Source organism: Scomber japonicus, chromosome 1 (assembly GCF_027409825.1).
Source record: "Scomber japonicus isolate fScoJap1 chromosome 1, fScoJap1.pri, whole genome shotgun sequence".
Classification (NCBI taxonomy): domain Eukaryota; kingdom Metazoa; phylum Chordata; class Actinopteri; order Scombriformes; family Scombridae; genus Scomber; species Scomber japonicus.
In genome coordinates this window covers 28915153-28927734 of record NC_070578.1, presented here as the reverse complement: position 1 = coordinate 28927734, position 12582 = coordinate 28915153, and the positions used below count along the sequence as shown (strand labels likewise).

Here is a 12582-nt window from a genome sequence, read left to right as displayed (position 1 = left end):
CAATTAATTAAAAAAATGTTTTTTCTCAAATTCAGTTAGAAAACTTGCATGCTTAATATTTTAAAATGTAAAGTTGCAAGCTCTTATCTAATACATCCTGACTTAATTGTTTTTCTTTGGCATCCCTTATATTCAGATCTGAATCTTAGCGTCTGTTAGCATCTAAATTTGACCGAGCATATTTGAATGTTTAGCTCTGACTTGTGCTCACTGAAATAGATCAACATTGTATCTTTTGCATATGAGGCATGTGAATTTTATTATCTGAAGATGATAAGCCTAAAAGAAATATATATATACAGGAAATAATTAACATTTTTGAAATTACACAACATGAAAGTGACTATTGAGAAGTCTTTGGTAGTGATTACATTTTAAATGTTGGCATTCAGTTGCTGATATAAATTAAATTATTATGACGATGATTAGCTTCTATAACCTCTCTGGGTATTTTTTATGAATAAAGAGTCCCTATGACAGACAAAAACATGATATTTTTCCTTCTTCTGTTGTGGTAACAATGCTTTATGGTTCTGTATTTTGTCACCTTCCTAAAATGTGTAAGCCTAGCATGTGGAAAAGAGAAGGCAGAATACTTCAATCATTTTCTGCATAATGGTCTTTAATTAGGTCAGAAGAAAATTTTTAAACAGTTTAATTAAAAGGAAAAATGTGATCTGTATCAATCTGAATGTGTGAATAACAGAGAAAATGTCACATGTGTGAATTGATTTTATTCTAATCTTTGTATTCTTCTTGTTATCTTTCAGACCACATTAACAGAGGTGCAATTTGGACCAATGAAGTTATTTAAAGACCCACTTCAGGTATCGTAAAAACAATGCCAAACATCTGAGTGATTGATGCTTATGTGGTTGAATGCATTAGGCTTTCTACGGGGCAACAGAAGTGCCTCAGTGAAATGTTTATGTCCGTATCATTTAAGGGCTTTTAGCCGGGCCATCGAGCTAAACTTGGTGCGACTGTCAATATTTGGTAGCATTTCTCTTGACTTACTATTACAAAACCTCACCTACTTTTGTTTGCAGTCAGAACTAATCTTGAATTTCACAAGATACCACACCTCGCTATGAGATTAAAGAAAAAAAAAAGTGCCCATGCAAACATTCAAAGAAGGGGGGGGGGGGGCTGTTAATGGATGTATTGTATGCTATGCAGCCTTGGGTTGTCAAGGCAACAAGGCCAAACATTTATAACCAAGAACATACCATAATGAACAATGCACGTTATGGAAGAACTGCACAGAGGATCCATGGACCAGTTTCGTCACTGCAAATAGGACATTCTCTGATGTTCAATGCTTCATTATACAGTTTGGATCTGTGCTTGTTCCTCTGGCATGTGCTGCTGCTGCTGCTGCTGCATGGAAAGCCTTTGAAAAGTCAGCTTTTAAGGGAATTTAAAAGTTATTTTTGACAGTATAAGAAATTTGATTTTGTCTTGGTTTTAAGAGAGCAGGAACGATCATTGACTTCAGTCATATTTATAGCAAAAACACCTTCTCCAATGTATGTGCTGGCTGTCTTTGTCATATATTATAGTTAAGCCAACATCTTTGGGTTTGGACTCTTGGGAAGACAAAACATGACATTCGAAGACGTCACCTTGGGCTCTTGTTCTTCTCCACAATCTTCTTATTATTCCACAGACAAAACAATTACTTGAGAAAATAAATAGTTGATCCTGATAATAAATGTTATTTAGAGCTTGCAAGTTGCGATTCAAATTTTGATTAAAATAAAACCACAAACATCTGCTAAACTTTGTGAAACATGTTTCCACTGAACAGCAGCATGCTATGAAGTTCTTAAGACTGGAAAAGGAGTAAAAGAAAAGCAATACATTAGATGTCCTGTAATATAAAGCCATGTATAAGTGTACAGACTCTGCTTTATTGTCTGATGCGCTCCAGTGTGACCACAGTAGGAAAACGAGGTAGAGAGATATCCCCTTCCTGTTTTTGTCACTCACAGCTGATCCTGTCATGCCCTCCTCCTCTCTACTCCTCCTTTTTTCTCGCGGCTCACAGGATCTGCCCAGGCCCTGTGTTTTCAACAATGATGTTTTCTAGACAGAGCGATCAGACCCTGCCAAAATGCTGGCTACCCCCTTCAAACTAGTTTTTTTCCCCTTGCTGTTTCTCTGCTACTACATCTGCCTTTTTTCCCTTCTATTTTATTTGAGCATGTTCTGACTTAAAAACACTTTAGCTTGAATCTTCCCTGAGGTTGTTGGAGTTTTTTGTCCATTGTGACTGGGTGTGTTATTACTGAGCGAGGCGTATCTGTCTAGTCCCAGCACAGGCATCAGGAAAAATGACCTTATCTCAGCCTATATTACCCTGTTCCTCCACCGCAGCCGGAATGTTGACTTTTCTACCAACATCCCAATGTGGAATTCTGATCTAATTCCCTGCGCGTACCGAACATAGCTGCAGGACTTGGTGGTGATGTATTTATGACCCGAACACTTATTGCTGCTTGTAAGGAAAATGTTCAAATGTGGAATATGGTTTGCATTAGTAACACCCGGCTCGTTGCATACGGGCTCCCTGCTTCTGGGCGGCAGGCTGCGTTTTTTTTTTTTTTTTTTTACTTAAATAAAGCTACATCAATCGTCAGAATGAATCAAAAGGACAAATGTCATAACAACCGATTCTCTATCCCCTCTTTGTGCGGAGGACAGTAGTTCTAGTTTTCTCAACAAAGTCAGGTCTTTGTGTCCTAACTCGATTTTACAGGTGTGATGCAAACTTAAAACTGCAGAACAAACTTTCCCTTCTTTACATTCATTCTGCTACCTGCCAACAGTTGGAGATGACGTCTGTTTGAGAGAGTGACTCATGAATCTACTCTTAGTGCAGCACTGCTCTTGGAGGCGGGCCTAAATCTCTGGTCCAGTATTTACGCAAGTGAGGGGTTATATGAAAGTATGCTGGCAGAGAGAGAGCACGTTCTCAATGGCTGGTTTGACGGTAGCAGCAGCACTTTCTGCCACAGCCTTGGCAGGCCGGTGGGAGGGGCCGCAGCCAGTCAAGGCCACCTCGACTAATTGTGTCATAGATCATGGCAGCGGACAATAAAATCTCTGACGCACCCGAGTACAAGCTGGGCCTGATCAATCAGGGCCTGTCCGCTGGAGGCCTGAGGTCACAGTCAAGCCCATGCTGCAGGCGGATTAGGACAACAGGTGCAAATGAGCATGAATGCACCAATGATGACTTGACAACTCAGAGCTGTTGATATACTTTGGTGTTAAACTCACCGTCCTTTTTTGATTCTATATCTCTATACCATTTTATCGGCATTCTGTCTGTGATTAGTTATGTCCGTTTCTCTATAAAGGTCACAGCTGCGTATCAATTAGCCCTCTGGTTACCATATCATCAATGATAAATAATATTACTAAACTCATTTTTATAACTGCTATATACATGTATGTATATAAGTATCATGTCTTAATCAGTTAAAAGTTAGATGGATACTTAATTTTACAATGCTACTTTTCAGCTACTAAAAAACTACACAGTTAATGCTGCATGGTTTGCCCAATTACTTATTTTATGCATTACCGCTGACCATGTATGTATCATCATGGTCATCATCATGGTCATCATCAAAGTGAGAAATTTGAGGATTAATCGATTAGCCAATAACAATATGCTCTCTTTTCTCAAGTGTTCTTCCTCTTCAATATATTTATTATATGTAGTCTGTGTGTTCATCGCCACATAACCATCTTTGAATATTAACAGTCTGTATTCCACCTTCTTGTAAATCCCTTTTAAAAACTGGTTTTATTTGAGTGAAATACAGACTTTATTTTTGTTATGGCTAGAAGTAGTAGTAGTGTGACATTGCAAGAGGTCACTTAGAAATACAAATGACTCAGTTGGTTATACATGCTTAGTCATTTCTCCTTTTGCAGGTACTTTTAGTTTTTGCCAAAGAGGACAGTCAGAGTAATGGCTTCTGCTGGGCATGTGAGAAGGCCAACTTCAGGTGCAGCATGGCGCGAACACCAGAGTCGGCTCTTGAATGCTTCTTGGAGAAGCATCACGACCTCGTCATCATTGACCACAGACATTCCAGACACTTTGACGCTGAAGCACTATGCCGGTAGGCCTGTTCACTCATCATCAATGTTCTTTTTACTATTTCTGTAATGATGTCGTGCAGTGGTTCCCAACCTGTTTTGTCTGATGTGGACAAACTCCACTGAACTCCAATGAAGTACCACTTCACTGACACCCATCACCATGATCCAAATGTGTTCAATTGAGATCATTTTAAACTATGTTACACAATCAATTATTCAGAAGAAGATATTGTTAAAATACTTTTTTCTTACAATAAGATGTTAGGTCAGTGTGGTCAAATTTGCATTCATACAACTGTACTACCACTCAGAGTGGCTATTACTGGATACCTCAACCATATATGTATTTCAGTGCTAACACTTGAACTATAATAATTAAGCAGATATAAGGAGGTGTTTGATACTATATTTGACAACAATTATAAATTCTTATATGAAAACATATTTTATATTGTTTTCAAAGATTAGTTGATGAATAGAAAATTAATCGGCAACAGTTTTAATGATAGAAAATTACTATTAATTATATTTTAGTTTTGTTAGTTTTCACCATTTGCAACATGACATTTTTTCAAAACAACAACTGATTCATTAATTGAGATTGTGTTCTACTATAGTGTCATTCATAATACTTATAAACTTATAAACTCTTATAAATGCCAAAAAACGGGAACTTGCAGTAAACAGTTTAGGCTTTTTTGTTTGCTTGGTAAGTAGTTTCCAAGCACTATCAATTGCACCTAATGTTTAAGTGTTACAGATGATTCAATACATGGTTATGTAGTTTTAATCATAATGTAATTTCTGTTTTATTAGTTTAACCACTCCACAATCTTTCCGAGTACCCCATGGCAGCTGCAGAAGTTCCCCTGGTTGTGAATCACGAATATAGAGGACACAGTTGAATTGAATGTGTGTCATCTAATCCAGACCAGATGATCTTGCGTTTTCGTGTGTTACAGTACATTTAGTAACACGTGTGATTGTGACTCTGCTGGTGGGATGAATGGCTAGCTCACTTTGGGTTTAATCAGCTTCCATCACATGCTACCTAGTGGAGTCATGTCAATGAGAAATGAGCGGTGCCTGCCCATACCACTCTCTATCTTTAGCCTCTGCCCAAACCAAAAACACATTTCCAAACATTCATTTGCCCTGCCCAGCGTGTATGTTAACCCTATTCATTTTGGCCAATCCATATGTTCAGTGTACACGCACGAGCTCCGATGGGGAACTAAAGGGCCTTTATGACCACTGGCTGGGGAAAACCACAGGCGGATGAGTGGCCCTGTACACTGCATTCTTTCAGAGGCCTAGGCCTGCTCAGAGAGCTCCACCACTGGGCTCTGCCTGCCTGGGAGAATCGGAGCGTGAAAAACTGAAAAATAAATTTATTTGATGCCATGGGCTTTTCCACCAGCCTGCTCACTGGCTAAAAGGCTCCCTCTGTTTACATTCAGGTCAATTAGAGCGGTCAACTCTTCAGAAAACACTGTGATAGTCGCCGTTGTGAAGAGGTACGTACAACTCGCTGACCCCCTCTTCTTGTTCTTTTCTTCCTGTCTTTTTAAGTAGCTAATGATTAGAAGCACTGTCAGAATTAGAATGCCTGACTCATCGGAGGCCTAGAGGCCTGCAGACTGTCATATGGAGCAAATGTTGATGTTCTCTAAACAAGCATTTGGCGCAGCGATGGTTATGTGCTAACATGTGTTCTCTTTTTAAGGCCAGACAGAGAGGAAGCCTCTGTGATGCCCTTGATCAATGCCGGCTTTAATAGGGTGAGACATAGTGTGTGAATGTGTGTGTCTTCTGCTGCTTGTATTTGTATTTTGTCTTTTGATATGTTTTTTTATATCCCTTCTGTCAACACTCAATATAAGGCAGGAATCCAGATTGTAAATCCTTTTTGTTTGCTCAGAAGATAGATGTATTGAGTTCCCCATACTCGAATTATTGCTACTCAATGCGTTAGCTGCACTACAACATATCCTGTAATGGCATTGATTTGAAAATGGGATTTTAGTTGTCTTTGATTGATCCATGTGGCCTCGTGTTGCCCTCTGACCTTTAGAGATATGTGGAGAATGCCAATATGATGGCCTGCTATAATGAGCTGCTACAGCTGGAGCATGGAGAGGTGCGGGCACAGTTCAAACTGAGGTGAGTTGTGCAGTATTGTTGCACTGTGGGGTAGTTGAATTATACATCAGTTACAGTACATGGTGCATTATGTAGACCTGTTGCACTGAGAGCATGATATTCGAAGGAAATTCTACTTTTTTCTGCCAATTTTAACACATGAATGAATGTTCACTTAGATGCTGGACAGTCTGTTGCATATAGTAACAATGAGTCTGGTTGTATTCTCTGTCCACCTGTACAAGGGCTGGAAATGCTATTTTCACAGCTCTAGAACAAAGCCAAGAGGCCATAGAGATCACTTCTGAAGATCAAATAATTCAGGTGGGTGTTTAGTTAATTTTGTCTTCTTCCTTTATTGTTGTGACGAACTGTTTATTCCCCTCTCTCTTCCCTTTTTGTCCCCCCCTTCTTCTCTCTCTTATTTCCTCTCTCCTCTGTTCTGTTTTAGTGCATGTTGATGTCTTATGATCCCAGATCTCAGCAGTGATAGTTGCAGTCTCTGTCACTCTGAATGGTTCCTTTTGTTAACTTCAAAGAACTGTATCCTGTGTTATCACACTATGTTTTCACATGAAATATATGTTTTTGAGCTCCATGGAATAAGTAACAGATGTGTCAGCCTCTCAGAAAAGGTTTTATTTTGGTCGGCGAGGCCCATCGTCATAACTGTGTCTGAGCTCATGGATTTTATGAACAGCAGATCAAGCCTGAACACTCTCTCACTTCTCCTTCACAGTACGTGAACCCTGCCTACGAGTCCATTATGGGCTACCAACAAGGCGAGCTAATAGGGAAGGAAATAATAGAAGTGCCTAAAAGTGAGAAGAACAAGCCTGATCTCCTTGAAACAATAAACTCCTGCATACGGAAAGGAAAGGTAATAAGAATTCACAAATGTATCTATTGTCTATATTTAAAATTTAAGGCCAGATTTCATTTTATCGTGTAAGCTACTTGCACCTTGTGCTAACAGTTATCACGCTGTGAAGTGAACGGTCACATACATGGTTCATAATGTGACTGCTGATACTTTAACTTCGATAGATTTGACAAATAATGTAGTCGTCACTGTAGACGATCGCTTCACAATCAGATCACTTTTGTGAGCGCTGTAGCTATCTGCTCTTGCCTTTGTGTCTGTGCATGCATGCGTGCACGTGCATCCATGTGTGATGTAAGTCTGCACCACTGGCCATCCTGCAGCTCTGTTTCATGTGCATAAGAACTGCGGTTGATGGCTGTGCTGTAATCTTACTACACAGAGAGCGAAGGTCAGTCACAGACAGGCTAACAGCAGGAAGGGCCTTTTTAACCTGCCACAGCAGTCTAGGTGGGGGGACATGAAACAAGCGCACAGGACTCCAGGAGCGCTCCTCCTACCCTTTAAAGCAACTTGCTGCTCTCTGAAATACACTGACCTGCTTCACCCCACCACCACCTAACCTGCATCACAAACACCACCATGCTACACCCAGTCCACACCCGTTTTTAGGGCCCTTTTGGAATAATAAAATCATATTATTTCTCTATTTTTGTGATGACCTTACAGTGTATTTCTACACTGGACCTGAATATACTGAAGTATGATTTACTGTCTGTACAGTCTTTCCCTGTATGTCTAAGTTGTGGCTTGTTATGTTCCAGGAGTGGCAGGGGATTTATTATGCCAAAAAGAAAAATGGAGATAGCATACAGCAAAATGTGAAGATCACACCTGTAATTGGACAGGGAGGGTGAGTGACACAATGTTAAGACCTGGCTAAATGTAAATTACCTTTCTAGCAACTGAATAATTACATTGGATTATGTTTGAATGAATAATGATTCAATCCCTTTTCTTTTCCTCGTGTACTAATATGTTTTGTCATTCACAGAAAAATCAGACACTATGTGTCTATCAACAGGCCTTTAAATGATAATAATAAGGTGAGTTTTCAGTTCTGCTGAGTTGTAGATGAATGAAAGCACCCTGGTCTGCATTTATCAATTAGCTTTTTCCATTTGTCCATGCAGAGTGATAAATCCAGTGAACGTGTGCAGGCAGAGTCTCAAACTGGTAAGACCCTTTCCAAATTCCCTCTGCTACATACAAATGGCCTCTGTAGATGCCAGCCTGCTCAGCTTTGACCCTCATCATGTGATTGATTATGCAAAACAACTCAAAAGACTGTGGAGTCACACAGATTTGAGTAGTTCAGGTTTTCTCTGCTGGGTAGTTAGCAGCATTAGTGATGGATGTTCTTTCCATGACAGTTGCTTGTGATTTGCCATGAGGTTAGAGTTTTTAAGGGCCAGCATTGTGTTTGTCAGCAGGAAACACAACATTTAGTTCCAGTGTTATACAGGCGATACAGAGTTTTTTCTGTTTTTGCAGACACCAATATAAATGGACTCAAAAGTCTTATAGTCACATTTAGGAACCTTAGCTTTGTAAGCTCAGAAACAATGATTTTGTCTTTAATCACAACCTACTTTAAAATGCAGATAAACCAATGTACAGTCCAGCTTTATCTAGTTGAGAAATATCTCAAATTTGAACTTGGAACTTTGAAAAACTAAAAAAGTATCTCCACTTTTATTTCTTCTAAACTAGACTATTGTTCCTCGCTGTATTGTGGTATCAACCATAAAGCCAATTCACAGCTGCAACTGATTTCAAAATGCAGCATCTAGGCTCCTGACAGGCGAATAAAACAGGGATCATATCTCTCCTGTGTTGGCGTCCTTTCACCGGCTCACTGAAAAGAATTGACTTTGAAATCTTGCTGTTGGTTTATGAAGCTTTGCATGGTCTTACAACACAGAATATTTCACAGTAACTCTTATACAACAGTCTTCTGATTAGGGGCTCTAAAGGTTATTATGTGCTGTGCTTCAACCTCAATGTGGTGAAAAATGTATTAAAAGCTTTCTTCATCTTCTCTCTGGCCTTTCACTGTGACTGATGTTTTTAAAGGGTTTTACTGAGGTTTTTGTCGGTGTCTTGTGACTGTTTGTGCATTTTATTATATTTACAGCGTACTTATAAATAAACTGACATATACAGTATGTCAATAGAAGAACTGTCATCTGATCATTTGCCTTCTCAGACAGAAACAAAGAGAAGTTTCTGTGATTACCATAAATATATGTTTTGACCCAAGTCTTGCATGATCTGAAGTCTAAATGAAGTCTACAACTTGAAACAAATGCATACATTTTTGGAGGAACAATTGATTAACAAATTCAAGAAAACTTCCTTACAATTCTTTAAAATACCAAGGTCAGATCTGATCATTGAAATACAACTGATTCTGTTAAATTTGTACAATTTTCTATCTATCTATCTAATTTTCTATCTATCTCAAGTACTGTAGTATTTCCATGGGCTTCTTTGATCTGCACCTTTTGTTCCCGACTTGTTCACAACCAGTTATAACAATTTCACTGGATAAAAACCTCAAAAAAAACTTTGAGAAGCCACAGAATCAATAAGCAGAGTTTTACTCATTAAAAACAGACTCTACTAATCTGTCAAGGACAATGTGATGGGGGCCAAAGTCAGCTTTGTCACTTCAATAAATGTGTTTTTATGTCTTTGTTTCTCTGTTTGTGTGTTAATGCAAGCTTTACTCTTCTCCTCAGACATCCAATCCAGTAAGCACAAAGACCGAAGGAAAGGCTCTCTGGACGTCAGATCCACAACATCTCGGGGGAGCGATGGTGAGAGTGAATGATGGAAACTTAGCTTATGAAACCTCCCCAGTTGTCTGTTTGGATCAATTGTTGATTGGACACACACACAAACACACTCATTAGATACGGAAATTAACTAGTAAACAGCGGCTTAATTTGTTGTTGAAAATCCCCCTTTTTTTAAAAGTTCGGTTGAATCAAAGTTCGAGTTGATAATATGTTGTTTATCTTCTTCTTTTCATCCTTCCAGGGAGCTCACAGCGAAGGCACTCCTCAATGGCCCGAATCCACTCCATGACTATAGAAGCTCCCATCACCAAGGTGGGTTAATCTCCCTCCACATCAATCCCTCCCAGCCTCCATCATATGATTAGCAGTTTTTTACTGTTTTATATCTCATGACTGAACTCTTGTGTTATAAAACTGCCACAACCGCCATGAGCCCTTCTCGTACAGCAACTAGTACCGAGTCTAGAGGCCACGCATACCATGTCAAGAGGAGATAGGCTGATAAAATGGCACATTTCATGCATAAGACAAGAAAGCATGTTGGACCAAAATGACCTGCTGTTTCAGTGGTTTATGTAGTCTGCAGCCTGGATAGTCGGAAACAGAGAAAGTCCCTAGGGATGGGTCATATGACACACTGCAGTTCCTCTGCTGTATCATTTGACTGTGTAGTCAGTCCCTGTAGGCGTCATCCTCTCCAGAATAAAGCACTGATAGAGCTGCTGCTTTGTGTGTATGTGTTTGTGTGTGTGTGTGTGTGTGTGTGTTATTTCTGTGTGGTTTTTTTAAGCCTGCTGACCTCGCCATAGGTGCTCATTGTCAGAACCTCCAGAACCTCTGACTTCTTCTCTGGAGGTCAAAATGTAAATGTATGTGTCTCTTTTGTTAAATACCACGTACCGCAAGCCTTGTCCAAACATATTTTATTACCTTAGATGTGTTTTCAAAATTCGATTTTTTTTTTTTTACTTATTTGAGACATCAATACCATTTTACTTGTTTTGATCTTTGATTATTGCAATTTCCGCTTTAATTAAAATAATAGTTTGACATTTTGGGAAGTCTGCTTATTCACTTTTGTATCTAGAGTTTTGTCCCTAGAGAACGTCAATACCACTCTCATGTCTGTCTGTTCAATATGAAGCTTTAGCCAGCAGCGAGTTAGCTTAACTTATCTTAGCTTAGACTGGAATGAATGGATTTAGACTGAAATGAAGAGAAAACAGCTCACCTGACTCCATCCAAATGTAACAAAATCTGCCTAGCAGTACCTCAGAAGCTTACCAACTAGTACTTTTATATCTCGTTTGTTTAATCCATATAAAAACTAAAGTGTAAAACTAGATGAATATGAAGTCTAGCACATAACCCCTATAACTTAAAGGACATAAGTGGGCATTCCAGATGCTGGTAGGTAGGTTTTTTACTAACGGAGAGAGCCTGGCTTTATGCTAAGCTATGCTAACTGTATCCTGGCTGTAGCCCCATATTTAACTTGCATATGAGAGTGGCAAAATCTTCTCAGCTAACTCTTAGCAAGAAAGCATATGAGTGTATTTTTGCAAAATTGATTGATTAACTAAAGACTGCATGGGCTGCCTATTGTTGGTTTTTAGTTTGTCACCTTGAGTTAAGCATTTTGTTACTCTTTTGTTTTGTCAGGGGTGAAAATGACAATAATAAAGTTGATTGCAAACCAAATCACTGCCACTAAAATCTGCACTTGTCAATGTGGTACTAAATTCTCATCAAATGTTTTTCATGTGATTATTGAAAGCTGCTCCTAAAGGTTATTTACCTCACTGTATAAGAAGTATAAGTTGTCTCTTTCACCCTGGTTTTCTAAAAGTATCTACAAAAAATATTCTTATTTCATCATCCAGGTGATCAACATCATCAATGCAGCGCAGGAAAGCAGCCCTATGCCCGTGGCAGAGGCCTTGGATCGGGTACTGGAGATCCTGAGGACAACTGAGCTCTACTCCCCACAGCTGGGCACCAAGGATGAAGACCCTCACACGAATGACCTTGTTGGGGGGTTGATGACGGTAAGGAGAAGGAGGGGCTTTCGAGAGATCTGAAACACCCAAACTGCTTCCTTCTGTTACAAATGAATTGACTCTCGGATGATAACACACGTCAGAGCGTTTGCAGGATTCCACAGTGATAACACGCATGGCCATGCGAATGTCCGTGAAACATTCACTATGAAGGCCCATGATATCATGTGTGAGAGTTGGGAGCAGTCTGTGAGTGTGTGTGAGCAAACCTTTTGTGAGCATTTCTGTTCATATCTGGGGGAGCAAGACAGAGAGACTGAGAGAGAGATTAACTGACAGCAATGGTGAAGTACAGAAGTAGAAAGAGTGCCAAGTTGGCAGTCTTGGCAACAACCCCAGAGGAAGTGTTAGATTGTCCTTTGTGCTCCTGTAGGCTGGAGAGGAAAGCCCACCCCACCCTCTCTTTCTCCCCCCCTCTCCCTCCCTCCCTATCTCTCTCTCTCCCTCTCTGCACACACATGCACACAGTCACACTCACATGAACCTCTTCCTCTCGACTCCACAGGCCTGGAAACATCCTGTTCTTTGGATCAGATGAATAAGCATGGCTTTACTTATACATGCGCACTCTGAA

General features: G+C 39.7%; 1 protein-coding gene across 1 annotated transcript in view; it reads left to right on the top strand.

The window, feature by feature from the left end:
• Positions 1-12582, top strand: part of pde8a (phosphodiesterase 8A) — a 43716-nt gene that overhangs the window by 21836 nt on the left and 9298 nt on the right. Inside the window, exons 2-14 of the mRNA XM_053317731.1 lie at positions 771-827; positions 3949-4139; positions 5580-5636; positions 5846-5900; positions 6194-6282; positions 6507-6585; positions 7001-7141; positions 7909-7997; positions 8139-8190; positions 8278-8320; positions 9889-9966; positions 10190-10260; positions 11832-11996. Of these exons, the coding sequence (XP_053173706.1) occupies positions 771-827; positions 3949-4139; positions 5580-5636; positions 5846-5900; positions 6194-6282; positions 6507-6585; positions 7001-7141; positions 7909-7997; positions 8139-8190; positions 8278-8320; positions 9889-9966; positions 10190-10260; positions 11832-11996 (1167 nt within the window). The remainder of the gene's footprint in view (positions 1-770; positions 828-3948; positions 4140-5579; positions 5637-5845; positions 5901-6193; positions 6283-6506; positions 6586-7000; positions 7142-7908; positions 7998-8138; positions 8191-8277; positions 8321-9888; positions 9967-10189; positions 10261-11831; positions 11997-12582) is intronic.